This window comes from Lissotriton helveticus, chromosome 2_1, assembly GCF_964261635.1.
Source record: "Lissotriton helveticus chromosome 2_1, aLisHel1.1, whole genome shotgun sequence".
NCBI classification, from domain to species: domain Eukaryota; kingdom Metazoa; phylum Chordata; class Amphibia; order Caudata; family Salamandridae; genus Lissotriton; species Lissotriton helveticus.
Genome location: NC_136059.1, coordinates 242418351 through 242441784, shown reverse-complemented (window position 1 = coordinate 242441784; position 23434 = coordinate 242418351). Strand labels below are relative to the sequence as shown.

General features: G+C 43.2%; 1 protein-coding gene across 2 annotated transcripts in view; it reads right to left on the bottom strand.

Annotated features, from left to right (window-relative positions):
* Positions 1–7463: 7463 nt before the first annotated feature.
* The window catches only part of LOC144817868 (urea transporter 2-like), a 316753-nt gene continuing 300782 nt past the window's right edge, over positions 7464–23434 (bottom strand). For both annotated transcript variants that reach the window (XM_078674742.1, XM_078674743.1), the window contains exons 8-9: positions 16847–16896; positions 7464–13168 (exon numbers count right to left, since the gene is read on the bottom strand). In XM_078674742.1, coding sequence (XP_078530868.1) covers positions 12983–13168; positions 16847–16896 — 236 coding nt within the window. In that variant the 3' untranslated portion in view covers positions 7464–12982. The remainder of the gene's footprint in view (positions 13169–16846; positions 16897–23434) is intronic.

Genomic DNA, 23434 nt, shown 5'->3' with positions numbered 1-23434 from the left:
TTGTTTCTTGGGAATATTAATATCCATCTCGATCTTATAGAGACGGCTGATTCAACTGCTTTCTGGACTTTCTCCAGTTGGCCCAGCTCTCCTAATGGGTCAGGGATCCGACCCATCAAGGTGGACATATTCTTGACCTCATCTGCGCCAATTTCCCCATATCAGTGGCGAAGCCACTACCAGTCGCTTGGTTGGACGATTTTCCCATATTCTTCTCTTGGATATTAAGCGTTCGCCTCGAGTAGCTAGTTTCCATCGTCCTCCCACCTTCAGGAAATTGGAAGCCGTGCAGCTTAGCTGCCATTTGGCAGCATCGCGTCCTCCCCTTTTAGGTGACCTGGAGGATAATTTGTCCAGCTTTAAGTTGAGGAGAGAATCTCCCTCTAAGCCGTGGTTTACCTCGGAGCTGAAGATTTTGAAACAGGCCTGTAAGGTATTGGAGAGAGCATATCGTGCCAGTGGCTATTGTTCCATTGCTAAACAGGCTCTTAGAGCCAAACAGAAACTCTATTACGCAGCCATTGGGATGGCCAAAGGCCGATATTTCACTGCTCACATTGACCGGGCTAATAATAATTCTAGAGAAATATTCGCTATCGTTCAGAGTTAAGTTTCTCCCAGCGCCCAGGTCGTGGTGGCACCCACCTCGGATACTTGGTATAACACCTTGGCAACATTTTTTGGGACAAAATTCTCAGCATACAGGACACTTTTTCGAACACATCCAGGGAGTCTGTTGCCGCCCTGCTGGGGAAGCAGGGGAAAGAAATGGGGTGTACCCTCTCTGCTTTTAGCTCAGTGGATCAGCCTACTACGCTTAGAATTCTTAGGGCACTTAAATCGGGATCACCTAAGTACCCATGTGCAGCTAGGCTTCTGTCTGAAGTGGCTGATACTATCAATGTTGAAGTAAATCTAATGGTCAATCAGCTTTGCGAGGCATGTGTTCCTCTATCATGGAAACAGGCATTGATTTTGCCCCTCCTTAAGAAGCCGTCTCTTGATCCTCTATTGTCTGAGAATTACCGTCCCATCTCGCTCTTGCTAAGTTTGGCTAAAGTTTGCGAGAAGGTGGTTATGTCTCAGCTCACCAACTTTGTAGAGATGCCTGGCTTGCTCCATCCAGGGCAATCTGGTTTCTGTGCCTTTAATAGCACGGAGTCAGCACTGTTGGAGGTGACTGAGGCGATTCGGGAATGTCTGGATGCCGGCGGGAGAGCAGCCTTGGTTATGCTTGATCTCTCGGGCGGCATTCGACATGGTGCCTCATTCCCTACTCCTTGATTGCCTAGTGGAAATTGGTATTTCGGGATCGGCATTGAGTTGGATCAGGTCCTTTTTGGTAGACAGGTCACAGCAGGTCTGGCTTTCTCCTTATGCCTCTGCGCCGATGCAGTTGACAACTGGCGTTCCACAGGGGTCATCGCTTAGCTCTCTCCTTTTTAACATCTATGTGACTCCGCTGGTTTATCTCGCAGAGTCACGTGGGGCTAAAGTGATGGCCTATGCGGATGACACGCAGGTCCTGTTTTCCTGGAAGAGGGGTGACGATTCTGTCGGGGCAGCACAGCATTGCTTGTTCTCTGTGTTTCATTGGCTGTCGCATGCACAGTTGAAGTGCAATGAAGGGAAATCTGAAGTGCTCCTGTATGGCTCGTTCCCAATGGATTTCAGAGAAAGGCTGTGGCCTCCTGATTTCCCCCGCCCCACAAGGGGAAAGGGCACTGCCAAAAACCTTGGGGTCTGGTTCGATGAAAACTTGAACTTCTTGACCCAGGTGAAGAAGCTGACGGGGACCTGCTTTGGCACTTTGAAAATTTTGAGGACATTTCTCCCTCTTCTGCCGGCTAGTGCAAAGAGACCGTGGTCTGGGTCCTGATCTTGTCCCGATTGAACTACGCCAACGCTCTTTTGGTTGGCAGTCCAGATTACCTAGCTAGGAAACTGCAAGTAGTCCAAAATTCAGCAGCCAGATTGCTACTGGGACTTTCATCTAGACAGAGTATTCGCAACCATTTGAGTAACCTGCACTGGCTCCCAGTTGAATCTCGGCTTAAATTTAAAATGCAGTCTATTGCTCATCGGGCCCTTTATGGGCTAGGCCCTATCTATCTTCAGAAGAGATTTTCCTTTTATAAACCCGCTAGACAACTTTGTTTGTCCAACCAACTACTAATAAAGACCCCTCGGTGTAATCGCCATAGGCTTGGTGGGAGCTCTTTTGTTCATAAAGCTGGCTTGGCTTGGAATATGCTACCGCTGGCCCTCTGGGGCATCCAAGACCCACTGCTTTAAATTTAAAAAAAAATCTGATCTGGTGGTGATTAACTTTCTGGAGCAAGCGCCGGGACACTTCGAGTAGCCGTGCGCTGTATAAATTAAATATAACACATAACATAAATTCTGCTGTTGTTCAAGGGCAGTCTCAACCTAGCAGTTTACCGCCCAGGGGGCCACATTAAGCAGATGACTCAATGACAGATTCAACGTTGAACCCCCAAGGATGGCTACTAGACCAAGGATTATACCTTGTTTCAAAAATTATCCTCTAAGGTGATACAGGTGCAGCACTTTAAAGAGCATATCATTGATGGTCTCATGAGGCAGGAGCAGGGGCAGAATGATATGGGACCACAATCTGCTGGAGAAAATCAGGCGACTGAGATTCGTACTCCACCATCCACATCTCCAAGCTAAGCAGCACAAGCCCAAGCTCAAAGTCAGTAAAGGCATCAGTGAGAGGCACAAGCAGATGTGGGGGTCTAGAACGGATGTATTGAGATCTTCAGGCAGACAAAGATACTAGTCTTAATTATCAGCTAGCTGCACAGCAACCAGAGACATTAAAACTATTGCTAAAAAATATATTGGCAGAGGTCTATGAATTAAAGTTGCAACAAACTCTGGAAATCAAAATGTTGCACCAAAGACTAGCAAAGACAGAAGAAAGTTTTACCCCGCTACCAAAAGGGCTACAGGAGGCCGAGCAAAGAATATCAGATCAGGAGGCTAAGAATTTGTCATACCACAATAACATTACTTTTGAGCAAAAAAAGATTTGTCAACTAGAAAATAAGGTTGAGGAAATAGACTATCATTAATAGTCTTCGATTTATTGGTATTCCAGAGGGTAATGAGGCCCAGGGGACATTCAGAGCAGCACACAGTTAATTAATTCACTGATTAAGAAGTATATTCTACCAGGCACACCTTCTGACCTAACAATCATGTGGGCACATAGGGTCCCAGCTCACAGGCCAGCTGAAGCAAAATACCCTCCGACAATTCTGGTGAACTTTTCTTACTTCTGTATCAAGGAACAGATTTCGGCTGCAGAAATTTGTCCAAAATACTTTACCATTGCTGATAACGTTCATAATGAGTGTTTTCGGATTTATCTGTTGCAACAGCTTGTTGCCGCATGGCCTTTCAATTGTTGATTCAAGAGTTTAAACTCTTCGGGGTGAGGCAAGCCTCTCTGGTACAGCAGTCCAAACTGAAGGTCCTCATGGATGGCCAATCACATTATTTGTTTTACAATGGCTGAAGAGGCTCAGGCCCTTATGTCATGGATGGTTAAACCATAAGGCAATGGCTCTGCTTTGGTTTTTGGGAGGAAAAGGCATTTTAGTACGGTATGTTCTTCTTCTTTGCTCTTCTTGGTCAAGATTTGGATGTTCATTCCAGGGGGGGAGGGGGGAGGCGGTCGGAAGTCACATGTGGGGCACTAAGTGCTAAGTCATTGCACCCACTTTTGGAGGGATTATTTGAGGGGGGTAGTAGGATAGTTGCCAGTCTCGAGGGTGGGGCAGGGTTTTGGGGTACCCTGTGGGGGGACAGGGGTTGATGAAGTAAAAAAATGAGCAGCGTGAGAGAAAGGAACAGGTTTCTAAAATGTTTCTGAGTAAGGGAAAATATGATTAAGAAGTCTCGGGAGGCTATGGTGAGCTCTCCCTGGTGTTTGAACGAAACCAGAGTTGGAGTGATGTTACAATGTGTGGGCCTATAGTGGGGAAGCCCAATTTATTAGGTTGAGGTTATAGTATATAAATTGTATCACTTGCAATGGGAATGGCCTTTTTTTAGTCCTCCTGTATCAATCATGCTTTAAGTTCAAAGAAGAAAGGCATAGACCAAACCAAGATAGGATAACTTACTAACCGGTCACTCCACAAGGGAGGAAAGATATAATTTATCTCTGGGTCATACCAGGAATTATCCTCTTGGGTGGAAAATAGCACATAATCTTCTATAGGCAGGTGCTATAACTGGGATGACCCCACCAACAGAGCAACCTATGAAGCATAGTTTTATTCATCTGACCATAAAGCACAAATTCAAAATGAATCCTAACTACCAGATTTTTTTTTTTAATATTTAGTGAAGAAAAAAAGAAAGTAGAAAGAATCGTGAAAAGCCAGGTAAATAGGTAAAGAGGTATCAAGATAGATAAAACACCCAACCAAGAAACAATGAAAAAGTGAACTGGCACAAAAGTGAGAATAACACTTCTTATAATGCATTTGAGACCTGTGTCTTTGCCCAATCATCCCATATTTCTCAGTATTTCGTTTTCTTGGTCTGCTTACTTGCACGGTCAAATCGGGAAATCCTCTGAATGGAATAAATCCATTCTTCCTCTGTAGGGGGGCAGGGGTGAATCCATTTTATACATATTTCCCTCCGTGCAAGAAGGATCAGAACAAAAAAAAAGAGCTTTAATGTTTTTAGTTAAACTTCGATTATCTATCCCCCCGGAAACACTCCAAAAATTATAGAGGACGTATTCAGCTCACTCCTTTGCCCAAGAATGCCACAGGTCGTCTTACCCACTTTCTGCCAAAAGGGTTGGATGGTTGGACACAACCAGAACATGTGGACCTCGTTGGCATTAATCTCTCCACATTTCGGGCATTTCTTGATCTCTCGGCTCCCCATCTTTGATCATTTCAATGGAGTCCAATATGCCTTATGAACTATAAAAATATGATTCTTTTTTAATGGTGCAGATTTCACATAATACCATAAAAGAGACATAGATACTTGACCAAAAATTTCGAGATCTTCATTTGGTAAATCTTTCTTCCAGGACTCTGTAAACATGTCTTTCATCTCTTCGCCATTTTGAATTAGCAACCAATACCATGCTTCCACTTCTTTCCGGCCTGTGGCTTGCTTACAGAATTTAAAGACCAAGTCCCTTTTCCCTTCAAGCTCCTTCCCTAAGGATTTTACCCAGCATGACAATTGATCATATTTAAACTTGGAGACCGAGTTCTCACAAATCGCAGAAAGATGTTGCCAAGAAATGATTTCAGTATCTATGATGGGCTGCCCCCACCTACAAATACCATACGATCTAAGTGGGACCGCTAGAGTATCTTTCAAGCAGGCCAGTGTACCAGGAGAGTCCAATATAGGCGCTGCATCACTGTAGTAAGGTATTTTCAAAAAACATCTCACTCGAGCCCAAAGATTTATGGCTGCTTTGAGTACTTTCAGACTCACATTCTTAGAAAACTTAGGATGTCCACATTTTTGTAGAAAAAAATCCGCTTCATGAGAGACACTAGTCGTGAGAGCCTTAAAGTGCGGAGAAAAAAATCGAGCTATCCATCAGCAACTGCCGAACGTTCTTTTATGGAATGGGCAGTAGTACAAATATAGCTCGGGGGAAGCAATACCTCCTTGTGCCATCAGTTTCTTTAGGGAAATTCTTGGTTTTTAGTTCCCCATATAAAGCTGGAAAACATCTCCTGTATTTTTTTTAACCAACTCTTTGGGAATTCTAACGGGATAGTGTTAAATAGGAAAGCGTATTTGGGGAGGACAGCCATTTTTAGAAGGTTTGACCTACCCAGATGGGAAAGTGGAAGAGCCCTGCATGTGTTCAGCTGTATTTTTTACTATTGTGGTGACTTTATCAAAATTAACTTGTTCCAACTTATCAAGGTTATGAACTATTTGTACTCCTAAATATCTAATTTCTTGTTTTTGGAGGTTGCTCCTATAATGAGTATTCCATTCTACTGAATGTATTTTTGATATTCTGGAAATTTGTTTAAGTTGACTTTCTTCAAATTGATTTTGGATTTTTTTAATTGTGTTTTCACTATTTGTGTGCTACATTAATCCTTGAATCTTTGCCTCTAAGTTAAGCCTTACTGCTTTGTGCCAAGCTACCAGTGGGTTAAGCACAGATTTGGTGACTTGTGGCTCACCCTGACAAACTTTGTAGTGGTTTCACCCCCAATAACCTGATTTCTCACACATACCAAACTTAACAGCAGCCCAACGCCTACTGCATGGAAAAACGCATTGGTATTGTACACAAACCCATCAGATCAGCAGCACAGGGGCACCAGCCCAGCCTGGAAAAGGCTCAGTTGGCCAGGTTGATAGGAGCCAGCAAAGAAGCAGGCCTGAACACAAGTTAAGTTAGGGGTTGGCAGGGTTCAAAGTGTCATTTTCTCGAATACAATTTTATTAATGCGTTTGGTTTGACACAAAACACATCTGGTGAAAGCACATCTTGGCATTTAGCATAGTCCGAGAGAAAGCAAAGTGACAAAGTGCTTCGTCATGACAACAGATAATCAACGAGTCACTTTTTTAATTCAATAATTACACCGCATTTGCTCCATTACAGAGATGCTACATGATTTTTGGTAAAGCATGTCGATTTGCAAGAGATGAAGACATTGCACAGGTCGGACTCGGCAGGAGGCCGCAGACTGCTCAAGTGACAAAGTTGCAACCTCCATGCTCCCCAGGACACCAGACTCCCCCATTATGGAGACAAACCTGTAATTCTTGTGACAGTCAAGATTTCAGATACACACCCCCACCCCTCTAATTTATTCTACAGAATATATTTAACCATCTATGGTGCACAGAGGTTGAAGCAGGTCATATTTCTGCAACACAGAGGATCTCTTTTGCATTAGTGATAAGAGAAAACACACAAAATGGGGTCCTTTTATTTGAAGAAGACCGGCTCGGTGTTTTAATCCGTAATCGACAAGAGCGTGGGTTCAGGTATAATATTTTTGAAGGCGAAAAGATTTGGCAATGACGGCATCGTGTTGCAAAACTAAAAAATACAAAATATTAATGAGGGAACTGCTGCTGGTTGAGAACAGACTCGATACATTTAACTTTCTTGTTGATTTAGATATACCTTTCGCAATCCATTATTAAAAAAATGCCATCATTCAAATAGTCAAGCAAGTGTCACTGCCAAGACATTTCGTGTTAGAAACAAAAAGAAATTGAAAGGGTTTCTACAAATTTTTTACTTTTTATTCAACTATATTCAAACCAGGTTGTCTCCATGGCCTATGTTATTGAAATATTAATTATTTAGTGAGTACATTACTCAACTATTTGTCGCCTGCTGGAACACAGCCACGCCCTGCTGTATAACATTATGCTGTTTAACTAACAAGACAAATACACAAAACAAATGTAAGACTCCAGGTTTATTTTATGTAAAATGCAAACTCGTTTAGATAATCTTGCAAAATATGTGTTATTTACTAATGTCTAATAAAACACTCCATATAGTTACAAAAGCACAGAAAAGTAAAACATTGTAAATAAATAAGTTTCACATATGTAACATTTTACATAGACATGTTTTTATAGATTACATAATGCTCGTCTCCTTTAACAATATGTTGGCAAGCAAAGTGCATTACTGAATAGCGATGCTAGTCAATTTTCCACAAATGTCAAGTTTACAAAAAAATTGACCATTCGAGAATTTTTAGTCAGTTTTAACTTTAGTAGTCATACATACAATAAGGCAGCCCAACATGTGCAATCCTGTGGGTGCATGTTGGGAAGACTAGAACATCTACGGTTAGGTGCGAGTTCATGTAAATGGGTAATTCCCTACAGGAATGAGGAGACACCAGAGTTAGGAATGTGTTCCCTTTGGAAGAAGTTGACAATATGCAACAGATGATTTACAATAATCAAAAAATAGACTGAAGGGCTGATTGGGAGTTCAGTATGTTTCATTTAGGAAGATATGTAGTCTTCAACCAACCACAGTATTAACTTCAACATTTTAAATCGAAACCAGTGTGAATATAACTCAGCCAGTCAGCACCAACAATATAGAACTGGGAAATGCACCACGTGACAAGTTACACATTAGGTCAAAAGATACTGTGGAAGATTTAAGACATTTATATGCTCCTTTTTAGGTCGAGCCTGTAGCAGCAGCGCGCATGCGCTACTCACTCTGCGAGGCATGCAGTAATGGAGTATACAGTTGAGAGAGCACAAATCTGAAAAATGTATAAGTACACCATATTTACAAGCACGTAGTGTTAGTTTAAATTGTATTACACAAGAGTGTCAATTTATATAGTGAAAATATATGAGTGTTTGTTTTAATTAGAATAGATACATATATAAGTGTGGAAAACTAATGTAGAGGTTGTAGAAATGTTAAAATGATGTTGGAGTCACACGTTAGATGGCTAAGTGAAAACGAAATGTAATTCTGCAAACCATGAAAATGTGTAGGCCACATGGCATTTCACAGGAAACGAAAGATGCTGCTACACTTTTAGTGACGTGGATTCTAATGTCATTTGAGTGCAAATGTATTATTAGGCATAGTATTGAAATATATGTTTTACATAGATGTGTTATATTTTAGTATATGTGTGTTAGTTAAATATCGTTTAAACAAAGAAATTAAATGTGCATATTGCAGAGGCCCGTTTCATGTAATTTTAGTAGGCCTGAATAGATAAAGTCGTTTCTTTGATCTGCATGAGCTCGTTAAGGAGAAGTCGCACAGAGCACGAATGATAGGTCTGTTCAAAATGTTTTATGACTCTTAGATATGGTAGAGACTGGAATTTGGGGCCTACCGAGAGAGTGTCTGTTTGCAGGTGCAAGGGGAACTTAAATCAGAAATAATGAATAGGCCCTTGTTCAGAAGTGCCAGGCACAGGCCTGTAGGAGTCTTCAGGAATTTTAGGGGGTACCGCTTGGACGGAGAGAAGCCTGGGAAGCAAGGTCAACTTTAATGAAGAGTCCAGAGGAGCACCAGGACGGAATTTGCCGCTCAAAACTGCACCACGTGAGAGGCGTCGACATGGGCGTTCCTATGGGAAATGTGATTTTGTATTAGGGATAGCACCCCGGGGTGGAGTTAGAGCAGATGATCTGAGGAGCCTAAGAGAGCGGATGGGTAGGCAGATAGAGAACTAACAGACTTCAATTTGGAAACAAAGACTAAGGGAAGTGTGTGATCTTCTATGGAAGTCACCACTGCTGACACCTTTTTAGGTAAAGATCTTGTTAAGTAGGGATGTCACTTAGTCTAGTGTAGGGACAGATTTAACTTGTACTTTTCCTTTCTGTAAATGACTCTCAGGTTGCAACTCACAGCGATTCTTGCAACACTTATGCTTTTTGAGATAGTTTTGATAATTTCCTTTTGCCGATTGAGAATATTCAGAGAGTACCTTTTTGTATTATTACCTGTATACCTTTTGAATCTTATTCTGAGATGTTTGTATCTCCAGATACTTTTGACTTTGAATTAAAACTTTCTAACCTTTCCCAGTGGTAAGTGGTTCTTTAGAGTGGTTTAAGTTCCTAATTGACTAACCTAGTAGTAGATTGTCTTTTACTCAATGACAGGTACCAACGATTCAGTCGACATGATTAGGGATCTGGTAAGGTAACTAGAGACCAGAAACCCCGCGTTAACACAGTGAAAGCTCCGTCCATGTTTTTAATTGGTTTGTGTCATTGTCTTTCGTAAATGCTGCCTTCTGCTTGATTATGATGCTTGTTAATCCCTCCTTATTATGGGCATGTTGTCTATTGTACCCTGCCATGGCTACTGGCCCCTTTACTTCGAGTGTTACACAGTACGGTGCGTGTTATTTAGACTGTTAGCACTACTTTGTCCATGCCATCTCGCCCCCTTCTCCCACATCCCCCCACCCTCACTTCTGTATGCATAGCTCCCCCACTCCTGTTGTCCGTGATGCAATGCATTAGGTCTCATGTAAATGCGAGTCCTATTGCATTGCAAATGCTTGTTTGAAAAGTGTGTATCACTGGTTAATGGGCTGTTTGTAGATTCTACAGACACTCTGCCATGCTCTCTCTCCTGTAATAGCCATCTAGGGAGTTATTATCATGGCATTGAGCACTCCATTCTCTCCGCGCTGTGGGTGCAGACACAGAGATGTTGAGTACCAATGGCGGATGTCCTATCCAACCTCTGTTATGTATGTGCACTGACGCGTGCACTGAAATCTGACACTGGCCTTTCCAGCTGCTCACAGAATGCACCCCTTACATACAGCACTTAGAAATTGTAGAAGGGCATCGTGAAGAGTTATATAAACATACAATTATTATTATTTATTGAGGGGAAGGGGCCTCTGAAGTAGGGTGGGCAAAGAGCGTGAAATGGCAACTCAATGCCGGTAATCTCCCAATGTCATTGTCGGCTGGAAGATGCTGAAGCCGCATGTTTTCAGACAAAGGCAGGTCCAGGGAGGTGTTCAGTATAAACTGCCTGTGCATGTCACTAGGGCACTTTGCAGCTGCCTTTTCTAACCGCAGCACTAAGCATGCTGGAACTTGCAGTTTAAGCTATAAGAATGGGCCTTCAGGCACCAGCATGCTCAGTGCTCCATGGTAAAGACACGAGTGAAGGGAAAAATTCCCCTTAAGTAATGGGGTCAATGAACAACTGCATCTCTATGCTGATTACTTTTGTTTAGAGAGTTTTCTTCAATTTCTGGCGCCTCTTTCAAGATTTAAACTTTTGATTGAGGAAGTCACCACATGAAATGGCAAACGACCAGTTACGGATGCTTTCTACTAACTTCAGATGCATCCTCTTGATCCTGGACGTAAATGGAATTTTGCTAAAAAGTGCTATATGTCCTTTTCTTTATTTGTGTATAAACAATCATATCAGTTTAACTGATTTAACAGCAGAAATGTCCTTTATCTTTCCTTCTACACACCTAGAGATACATGTCAAAAACCCACTTTCTGAAATGGGACCCAGTAAAAACCTTTTGTAACACATCAACTGGGATTTCTTTAAGCATCCCAGGGCCTTAGACTGGAAGTAGGAAGCTACCTCACACTCTCAAACAAGACAGCTTACAAATCTACAATTCAGTTCTGGGTTGTATCTAGACATACTTGATGCACTGATACAGTGCTTACAACCCCTATCTGGGGCACTGATTCTCTTGCCAACATGGGCAGCAAGCTACCCATGTCGGGTGTGTGGTTGGAAGGCTGCTGGCTTTAAACAGAGCACAGCCCCATAAGGGATGCACATGATTAGGCCCAGGAGCACCTGTGGGTCCTGGTTCCTCCTGTGCTCCCTCACTGCCTAGCTAGGGCAGGGCAGTGTACTGTGGTGCCCCAGGGTTTAGCAGTCTGGTGGATGAGGAGCTGTGAGAGCTAGATAAGCTGTCTGTATTTTTTCTGTAAATTGGCAGATTTGAAGAGATCTACAGGTACCTTTACATTATTTCTTAGGGTCATAGACTACACAGCTGGCTACTGCACTGGGTTGTCCAACCTGAAATGTTGCTTACAGTTTTTGTCCTAAGGTGGCAAAGTTGAAGGAAGAAACTACACAGCACATATATCCAATTTACAACATATAATTCAAAATCATAGCATACAATTCAACAGCACACCTCATAATTAACCTCCACTACATAATACTCCAAAACACAAAATACCATTCATCATAATTACATGCCATTACACATAACCCCACTCCACATAATTCCAATACCCTCAAAAACACATAATTACTATCCACATAATAAGACTGCACACCATGCCACCTAATTCCACTAGACAAATCCAATATACACCAACACAATGCCACAATTAACAATTCTAATCCAACTCATATAAATCCCTACCCACCACATATATCCACTCCAATTCATAGCATACATTTACATTTACAATGCCAAGAGATCTAAATCTTTTTTTTAACACACGAACACACAGATCTGAAGCTTAGCTCCTACCTATTTTCCTCTTTTCATCACACAGTTCCACACCACACAATTCAACTCCACACTTTTCCAATCCACATAATAGAACTGAACAACACAATTACACAACACACCACATACATCTAACCCACACCATAAATTCAACAGCACACCATATAATTAAACTCCACTACATACCACTCCACAACACAAAATACCATTCCACATAATTACACTCCATAACACACAATCCCACACCGCATAATTCCAATACACTCAATACCTCATATTTACTATCCATATAATTCCACAGCACACTATACCACATAATTCCACTACACAAATCCAATCCACGTCACACCACTCAATTCCATGCCACACAATTACACATTTAACTAATCCAATTCAACACACATAATTCCACTTCACACCATATACGTAAAAGACAAATGCGAGACCAATTGCATTTTCAAGGCTTGTTATTTAAGGAGCCATAATAATGGAAGAAGACCACAGCACATTTCATACATTGATCTCCTTCAATCAAGGCAAAAGAGCAATTATTTGGGGCAAGGATTTTAAAAACCATATATACAAGTGGAAAAAGGGTGTTTTTAGAAACATCAATTACTCTTAAAACTGTTAAAACGAGATGTCCCTGGAATAGGCAAAGTGAGGCCATATTATACATCATAGTCAAGTGCAGAAACGCCAATTAAGTGCCAGAGTCAGAGACTGACTGTTCATATTGCTTTGAAATTGTTGAACAACACTGAAGCCAATGATTATTGGTAGGAAGAATAACTACTAATCCTTTTAAAATGCAGAAATATAGAACACCCAGCGTAATGATGAAATAAGTTATTGCCGGTGAATAAGACGCTTTAAGAGTTCATGTTAATTTCACATTAATTCACAATCCAAAAGGTGCCCCATAACAACACAAAGGCGTTTTACTTTCACAAGTTGCTCATATCTTTCTCTTTCTTTTCTTTTTTCCTCATCATTAAGTAATAATGCCGATTTGCTTCTGGGTAAGAGACATTGTTGAGGGGCAACCTGTAAATATCAGAGTTGTTTGTAGTAAGTAACAGTAAGGTAATTGCACACAGACAGAATGGCCAGGTGCAACAAGCCAACCCAACCTGAAAGATAAAAAAAACAATAAAATTATTTATGAAGCAACTCTTATGAGTAGTTACCAATAATGTTAAATAAATCCACCTACAAATTAGACATTTAAAGTAAACGCTAATTTCTGGTTGGCTGAGGTATACACTCAGGCCAGAAAGGAATCACTGCTGTAGTCAGGGAAAGCTAAGTACACACTAAAAGACAGCCTGGGCTCATGCTCTGGTAGCTTGGCACAGAACAGTCAGACTCATCTAAAGAGGCAATGTGTAAAGTATTACACACACACACACACATACACGGGTGATTACGATTGAGGTCGGAAAGCGGTCAGAGACTTTCCGACCCCTATCATCAGTTTTAATTCAGACTGGCTGGTTATGTATCAGCCGGTCAAAATTGAAATTGCCCAGTCATTCCGGATGGATTCCTACAGACTCAAGGAGACCATCGGTCCGTCAGAATTGGCCGTAATGCCAAAGGGTGGGCCCTTGTCCTTGGGATTACAATGCACGGTTTCTGGCATGGTTTCCATACTGGCCTGACATGGAAATCACATAGGCAAGCGTATTTGGGGCCCCAAGCAAGGCCCCTGTGTGTGTGGCCTCTAGTGTGGGTCCACGGGGGCATCTGTTGATCCATGCACCCAGTGGCAGGCACCTTGAGGTGCCTGCCATGGGGTGCAGGGTTGAACAGCACCTCCCATTTCCCTATGGGAGCATGCATTACGGCTGGTTTAAGGCCGTAATGCTTGCTCACAACAGGAAATGTAGGAATGTGACAGAAAAGTATTCAGTTGCATCCTAATTATGGTGTCGGGACAGCCGACCAGAGGTCAGTCGGTCGGTCCCAGGACCGAGACTGTGTTGGGTGGGCTTAAGTTCACCGAACATCGTAATTAGCCCCACAGTGTAACACAATGAATACACCACAATACAAAATACTCACACACGGTTAAAAATATAGATTATATTTTTATGAATAAAATAAGACCAAAACGACAAAAATCCAGTAAAAAAAAGTAGAGCTGGATTTATGGATTTTTAAGGAATAAATCAAGAGCAGTGCTTAGAAGTCAATAGAACTAAAAGGTCAAAAGTTCAGGCCGACTGCGATGGCGCTTCTGATCGGATACTGTTCCAAACAGATTCTGCTGAAGTATTACCTTCTCAAGTTGAGTCAAGAGTCCCATTGGCAGGAGAGACGGTCGCCGGGAGCAAGTAGAGCATCACAAGTAAAGATCCTGGGGGTACGAAGAGTCAGCCAGGTATCGCGGACAGGGCTGCGTGGTTGCAGGAACTAATGCTTGCTGTGCGATGAGAATATGTTGCAGTGGCTTGTGCTGATCCTTCCAGCAAGTGGCGCAGTTCCAGAGCTTGATTTTAAGAGTCTAAAAACCATGTCCAAAGCCACAGGACTGCAGAGGCACCTCTTGGGGGTCAGGAATGAGTTGAAGATGGGCCCAGGAGCTGTAGGTGATGATTTGGAAGGCATCTGTTCTTCTGAAGTCTCAGGGACAAAAGAGGCTAGCCAGCAAGCCCTTGGAGAACACTTGGGAGAAGGCAGAGTCTAGCTCTCCTTCGCCAGAGTCAGAGAGCAGCAGGCAGAAGGGCAACAAACAGAAAAGCAGGCCTTCTAGATCAGCAGTCCAGTTGAGCCCTTTAAGCAGCACAGCAGTTCCTTTGGCAGAGCTTCAGTTCCAGATCTATAGGTGTCTGATTTTAGGATGTCAGAGAACCAATACTTCTGCCAAAAAGTGCCTTTGATGTGGGGGCGACTTCAAAGCAACTCTGAAATGCACATAGATTCCTTTCAATCCAGTCCTGTCTGCCAGGCTATCTGTGGGGTGTATTCAGTCCTTTGAGTGGAAACAGGACACAGCCTAGTCAAGTGAAATGTTTATCCCTCAGAATGCAGATAGGAACTCGGACACACCTAGCCTTCTGTGTTTTGGTGGTCTGGAGGGAATGCACAAAATGTAGCTGTCACTCAGTCCAGACATATTGGAGACGGGCTGCAAGGCACACAGAGCAGTAAGCACAGAGAAATGTCCACTTTCTAAAAGGGGCATTTATAAAACAATAAAGTTAAATCCAACTTCAACAGTAAGAAGGATTTATCAATCCCTTCCAAACATTTGAAACATGAAAAAGCTACTACTCTCAGGAATTTCAGCTTAAAAGTGTTAAGGAATTCCCAGTGTTAACCTATGAGAGGAGTAGGCCTCACAGTAGTGAAACATGAATTTAGCCATTTGTCACTACCAGGACATGCAAAACATAATTGTACATGTCCTACCTTCTACTTACATAGCACCCTCTTCTTAGGGCTACCTAGGGCGTACCTTAGGGTGAAATATGTAATTAAAGGGGAGTTTAAGGTTTGGCATGTTGTTTTAAATGCCAAGTTGAAGTGACAGTAAACTGCACACACAGGCACTGCAATGGCAGGACTGAGACAGATTTAAAAGGCTACGTCTGTGGGTAGCACAATCAGGGCTGCAGCTCACTAGTAACTTTTAACTTAACACCTTCACTGCGGCGGCTATTCCGCCGCAGTGCTAAGGGTGTGGGGCGGCCGCGCGGCGGCCGCATGCTGGTGACGGAACCGCTCCGTCACCAGCGTCGGTTGAGCTGTGCTCGTGACGGAGCGGTTCCGTCACGGCCCGCCCCGCTCAATAGAACCCTCAGCGCAGGCGCGGAATTCGCGCCGCGCATGAGCGTTCTATCGAGCTGGGCGGGCCATGACGGAACCGCTCCGTCATCAGCACAGCGCAACCGCGGCTGATGACGGAGCGGTTCCGTCATCAGCACCGAAGGGGTTAAAGGCCATGGTAAATGGTATATAACCTTACAAGGGACTAACAAGTAAATTAAATAGGTCAATCAGGTATACACCAATTGCACACGTTTAAGGAAGAAGCACATGCACTTAAGCGCTGTAAAAGTGCTCAGAGTCCTTGCGCCAACAAAAAGAATTCACCAAAAAGAAGAGGACGAAGGCAAAAATGTTGGGGTACCCCAGGGAGGGCCGTTTTCCAACAATGCCAATCATCTATTCTAATGCGTTTGTGTTCATGCAGAAGGAGCCAAAAACCCATTCAATAAGTTACAGCAAAGAATTGCTTAAACAAGACAATGATCTGGGATGATTAACCAATCTTTAATTTTGTTTACATAGCCATGGAGAAGGGCTACCATGGACTCTTTAATGTCCTGGTAGAACATAAGACAACCTCTGGTGGCAGCCTGACGTGTCCTAGTAAGCTGTATTTCCTCTGTTCACTTGAAGTAGGGTGCACATTCAACCGAAAGCTGATTTGTCAGCATCCCGTGCCTTAGATAAAATGGTGGATTTAACAGTAGCAATATTACAATGGGATTTTGAACATTGATCTAATAAGACTAAATCTGGAGATGAGATGATGGATTTTAATTTCCTTGTCCAAGGTTTGTCACCCTTACTCTAAACAATTGCTCTCCCAAAGTATTGCAGTAGTTTTTTTCTGAATTCTAGCAATGGAGTCCCAAAAATTGAAAATAGGCTTATTTTTACATGGTATGCTGCTTTCAATCACTGCGAAACGTATACATCTTCACATAATTAATTCAAAAGTGGGAGGATGTTCACAGAAACCATGTTGACCCTCTGAACAGAAGTAAAATACATGGTCATAACGCCAAAATACTCACCACTGCCATCATATTGGCGAGAGCTGCTCCAAGATAAGCACAATATATAGCTGTTAAAACCAATAAGAAAACTAAGTTAGTAATGCAACAATAATGCTATGGCTAACCATAAACTCTAGTTACTAATATGTGCTTGCATTATCTCACAGTCAATTTAGTGGCTAGAACATTTTAATGGAAATGCAACTTGCCCTTTTGTAACAGAACTACATGACAACATACAGAATGTTCAAAAGAGAAGCATTATGTTCTAAAATGTATTTTAACACAAATAAATACAGAGAAGAAAGTAAGCCCAACAGCTCTACCACAGGCCACACACAGAGCACTAGCATAGACAATACGCATTGTAGAAGTATGCTCATGTGAACATGTAAACTTGTGACTTATTTGGAATACATTTTACATACTTTAAGGCGGTCCTTATGAGTTAACAAGTTGCGCACTAATATATAAAACACATGCGAGTCATTTTAATTAAATCAGATTATGTTAAGGAAGCATGACCTACTAAGATGGATTATGGCCTTATAGGGGTAGCTTGTGGTAGGACATTTGGTAATGCAGGAGGGAAGAGAGATAAGTGGGTGACACACAACATACTGCAATATAGTTTAGCCAGAAGCCCAATGGCCATGTATTTTTTGGATCCAAACAATATACAGGCTAGATTTGCAGCTAATGGCAGGAGCAACTATGAAATAACGTGACAAAGGGCTGCACCTTAGTTCTCCCTAATCCAAGACAGTTTGACTGCATCACAAAAGGCAGTGGTAATGTGCCTAATGCCAAGCAGAATCAGGAAGTGCAGCCCCTGTTTCCTCACCCACCCTCTACACAGCCTCAAGCAGAATTCTGTGGACAAGAGCACAAGTGTGCACATCCAACATTTGCCACAAATCTGTAAAGTGTTATCTAGGTTTCAAAACGTGTTATGGTGCTACAATTTGTAGGCATGTTAACAATTTATACATTCTGGGCCTAATTATGATGTGGTAAGCTCCGACCGTAATGTAATATGCTGGTCGGATTCCATTCCGACCGGCCTATTATGATGTAGTTGGTCGGAAAGAAATCTGAACAGGCTTTCCGACTGCTTTTTGACAGGCAGGAGGCCGAGTGGGCACCTATGGTACCCCCATGTTGATCCCTCCAACTTGTGGCAGGCATCTTGAAGTGCCCGCCACAAGGTGCAGGAATGAACTGAGCTTCACATTTTACAATGTGTTCGGTCTCATCCTAATTAGTCGGTGGGGACCACCAACCGGGTGTCGGTCAGTCCCGTGACTGAGGCGAGGTCGGGTAGAGGAAATTCCACCCGATAAGGCCCTCAGTCTTTCTGTGGTGGTTGCTTCGTAAAGGTGTCGGGCCACACCCCCGCCCAATCAATTCTGCTTGACTGGAGTCCGGGAATCAGTGCTGCCTGCATGGAAAAGGAAGTGGATAGCTGTAACTCACGTTCATTATGATCTGGCTTCATAGTGCAGCCAGGGCTTTAAGTGGGCCAGGTGTGGCCATTGTTCAGCACTGGCAGTTCTTACAGCACATGCTGAGTTGCGTCCCCATTGGGCTCTCCATTTTTGCCCTCACCCTTAGGGTGAAGGAAAGACTTTAACTCTGCAGCAGTGCCACTCTTCACCAGTGGCAGCTGGCAGGGAACAGGGGTGGGCCAAGCTATTTTTAGACTAAAAAAACAGAGAAAAAAAGTTCTTTCTTGCGCCACGGCCTCCTCCATCTCTTCTCCCCAATTGCTGTAGAGCCTGGAAGTACACATGATCGCCATAGCCAATTACAGCACTGCAATGCAGCGTTGTGATTGGTCTGATCGCTGTGGTTCGGCGCTCAAACTGGGACAGGGAGCCTATGCATGTTCCCCACCCAGGTTGTAATGCAGCCTCGGAGGGGAACATGCAAAGTGAACATGACTGTTTGGCCGTCTCGAAATGGCCAGCCAAGCAATTGTGCACACTTAGCGTGCACAGTACACCCCTCCTCCTCCTCTCAGAGATTCCAGCCCCACCCTGTCCTAACCCAGCCCAGCAGAAACAGAAAGTTAAATATTAACCTTGTTTTTAATCATTTTATTTTTCCCTTTTCCACTGCTCTGAGAGCAGTGGGGCGACGCTCCTCCGCCTTAGCAGAGGAGCCGCCCTTGCTCTTCACTGCCTTTGAAGGAACTTCGCAGAGACATGTTATATATAATTCTTCCACAACCTCATCATTTTAGAACTGAAGCATTTTCAATATTATATACAACGAAACCATAGCTGATGCTTATTTATCTTATGCAACTAACAACCATTTACAAAGCCAATAGTCCTGGATTGTTGTAGGTGTAATGTTACTTGTATTATATAGCTGGATGCAGTGACAGAAGCAGTAAAATACCAGTAGAGTGGCACACTATGCTAAGCACAGATTTTTAGCCTAGGTGTTTAAGCCACACACTTAATTACATCGGCCTCCCCCTTTGAGAGACCCCCCAGTTTTTTCATTCCACTTAAAGCCCTGAGTACAGCTATTGCCAGACAATTATGTGAGCATAACTAGAGAGGGGCTTGGGCTCCACCAACATGTTTTGAGACAGGAATACATGTTTTGATTGAGCCGAAGTGAGTTTACAAGAGAACTTGACTTCCACACAGCAGTGATAGTTTTGTTTAGCCAGCTCGACCACCCACATGACACTGTAATGCTATGAAAGCGTCTTAGATAACTTACGTTGGTTTTCTCTGACAGCAGCACAGATGGGAGGAGGGCACTCAACCTACATAGATTTTTGCGTCTGGCTTGACAGTGCGACTCTCACCTGAACTTTTAATCTACACCAATAGTATTCTTCAGTTCTTTGCTTCCACACAAATACATATTAAATCCCATGCTTATCGCTTGTAATGCTTCACAATCACGTAGAACTTTTCTTAAAGTCAGATCTATTCGCAATGCCAATGCTTTTTTTTAAAAGTATTGATTTATTTTTAGTTTGACAGTAGGATGGCATTGTGCATGTTCAGAGCTTCAACGTGCACACGCCCCCTGTATCTAAAGCATGATGCCGATGGCGGCTCCTACACATTTCAGTCTAGCTTCAAGCACTGGGTTACACAGCCCAAGGCAGGAGGGGTTTCTCATTTCTGACTCAGTCCCTTCCCATATATCATTGGGTTGTGTTCTTAAATCTGTGGGGCGCGCCCCCCTGGGGGGGCGCAACGCCATCTCAGGGGGGGCGCACACTCCATCCTAAACTCTTTCCATTGTTTCCCACAACACAAGTCAGTGGGGGGAGGGGAGTGGGGGGACATGGAGGGGGTTCAGCGGTCACAGAGGGTTGGAGGGGAAATTAATGGGTCAAGACGTGCCCATGCTTTTATAATTTCAAGGGAAAGCATCTGAAAGTCCTCACGTTTTGAATGCTTATTTTTCAGAATCTAGCACATTGAATGAAACTGAAAATAGTAAACACGTGCTCCAGAAACCCACAAATTAGTGATGACAGCAGAAATGAGAAAAGGCAGTGTCTTGCAAATGTAAATTGATACTTGTATAGCGCACTAGTCACCCGCAAGGGTCTCAAGGCGCTTGTACGAATACCGCTGTGGAACCCATCCTGGCTTTCCCTGTGAGGTGTCCACTCCTGGGCACTCCCAAGGTGGAGGCCAGGCATCCTTAGCGTTGTGGGGGCCGTTGTGGAGATTAATCAAGCTATTGCCCAGAGTTGCAGAGTGGGACTCCATGATTGGAATAGGCACCGAGGCGAGAATTATCAGGTCCGTGAAATTTTTGAGCCCAAGACCCGCCGAGGCGGGGAATTGAACCCTGGTCCCGGGCTAGACCTCTGCATCAAGGTCTGCCGCTCTAACCATTGAGCCACACTTCTCCACGGGTGAAAGCACGACCGTAAACTAATATTCTAATAGCAGGAAGCATCATTATTTTTCCAAATGGTACCGCCAAAGAAATTGTCGAGAAGGGGAATGCGCTAGAAATGCTGCTTTGGCATACGTGTTTGCTGAGACAGACCACGTGATAGGGTAGCTTAGTGGGTTAATGTGCACCTGCAGAGAGCTGTGTGTAGTCTGCTGGTTTACCAGTATGAATGATCACAACATAACTTGTAAGGTTATGGTGCCTTCAGGTAATCTGCAGGTTGAGTCGTTAATGATGCTGTTGAATAGATCCTGGCGTAACAAGTTCCATCCTTATAATGCTGGTCACTGGGATATGCACCTGTGGCAAACATTTCAATATAATCTTCAAGGCACAAGAGTGACTTGTTAAAGGTGTTAAACCAGTATTTCGTTTATTTCTTTTTTTAACGGAGTATAATTAGATAAATAACACTTATTTATTAATAAGTGCTCTGAAGTAAATTTGTATCATGTGTTATTTGAAGGGTCAGTGTTAGTATAACTTCATTTGCACACTTACAGTGCATTGCCCGGTTCGTGTCTTGGCCATATTCTGGAGGGGCAGGCCGAGCGTATCTCTGCATTTTCCTGACTGGCTGTGGAGTCTGGAAACTGTTCTTCTATGGTCCCTTTAACCTCTGCTACTTGCTCTTAGTAAGGACGTTCTTACTAAATAAAATGATGACTGCCCCTGTAGTGAGGTATTTGAAGCTCTGAACAGTCGTTGGGTAAATGACCCTCCAATTTCAGTGGGAGCTCGCACAGGTAAGAGCAGTAGGGCGGGGATGGTGGAAGTTGACCGACAACGGGATAAGTAATATCAAATAAAAAATAAATAAAACCACTTGCTTTGCACTTGCCACATCGGTGATGCGGCAAGCGCAAAGTAAGCGGTTTTATTTATTTATATATTTGATATTACTTATCCTGTCTTCTGTCAACTTCCACCCTGCCATTGCCTCACTGCTCTTACCTGTGCAGCAGCTACATTCAAATTTCCGATGGGCTTCTCTACCATGGAACAGCACACAGGACGCCACCTGCCCACATCTATTAGTGCCTGCACACTGCACCTGGGCACATGAGGGATGTTCCAGTGGGGCTGGAACATCCCTCATACGAACAGCTGGCCCAGTCCTGCGGACTACCACTCTGCCAACAAATACGCTAACAGAAGTTCTTAAAATTCTTGTGCTAGCATGGCGGTCGTTTTTGAGAAACAGAAGTGTGTTCTAGAAGGCAGCAGTTAAATGGGGGCTGACACTGCAAATTTCCTTGTATATCCAGCATTTTTTAGGCAATAATAAAAGTGCTATTGCTTATATTCAGGTGTGGTTCACTAGGGTCTGGTGACTAATCTACCTGCTGGAAGATTGAGTTTTGATCTGTGTAATAAGCCTTTCTCATTTAACCACACCCACTCACAAACCTGCAGTTAACAAAACACACTTATCGTGTTGGACATTATTTGCCGGATATGGCCCGGGATATGAGGGTGGTGGTCGAATACGTGGTGTACGAGATTCCAGAAATTTGTCAGGTGGTGAGGGGGCCCGACATATAAAAAAAAATTAGCTGGGGGGTTCAACCTACAAATGTTTGAAGACCTCTGACATAGGGTGTGGGGGAGAGGCAGCTCTTGAGTTCTTAAACCTTTTCTTTACTGAGAGCTACTTATCTTCAATGAAACGCATTGAGAGCAACTAATATTATTAGTGTTGTATAATCTCCTTTTTTTTACATGTATATTAATTCAACCAATCAAGTGTCCTCATGTAACGCAACTGGTGCTATGTGAAGCGCTCTGATACCCGATTCGGGTCAAGTTTGCGCTATGTAAAACTCTTTAAAAAAAAAAGAGAGAGCTTTCTAATTTAGTAAGCTGGGCTGAAAACGGATGACCTACTCAGAAGTAGCTCACGAGCTACTGGTTGGAGACCCCTATACCTACCCCACTGGCAAAACTGAAACTGGGGGATTACAGGAGGAGTACAAGGGGAGCGCCAGGCCATAATTCACCACTTGCAAAGGATTTAAAAACCGAGCACGTGCCGAATTGGAGCGTCAGACTTCAGTACAATGGCGGTCTTTCCCCCACCTAGTTTCTCCTGCGGTCCCACGGAGCTCGGCCTCTGGGCACTTAGTCCGAGGGAGTGCCAAAAAACGTCCTTCAAAGGGCCTACATGCCAGCATCACCGACTCAGGGGGATGCTCTCCATTTTAAAGCCAGCCTAAAATAGTTTTTGCTTTAATGTGCGTTAACGGAGAAAATGACCTCTCACGATTTTTTTCCTCCTTCAAAATCCCCCTTTTCCTAGTTGTAAAATGTTGGCATGTATGAAAGGGGTTCTGAGCAGGAAATTCAAGGAACGCCGGTGGATGACGCGTTATTACCGTTGGATTTATAAAGGAAGGGCACCTTCAGAGAGGTTATCCGCTGTTATGGTCAGTGTTTGTTTTCCCGCTTGTAAATTACGAAGATGTACCCTGAATCGTCACTATTTTGAGTTCTCCTGTCTAAATGTGTTTATATGTGGTGCGAGTGTACGTGCTGAACTATCTTATTTAGCTGTCACCGAGTGGGGGCAAAGAACGCAGTTTTAATTATAAATTGTAAAGTTCCGCATACTGCAAACTTTATCAACATCGGTCTCACTGATGCACAAATAACTAACGACTC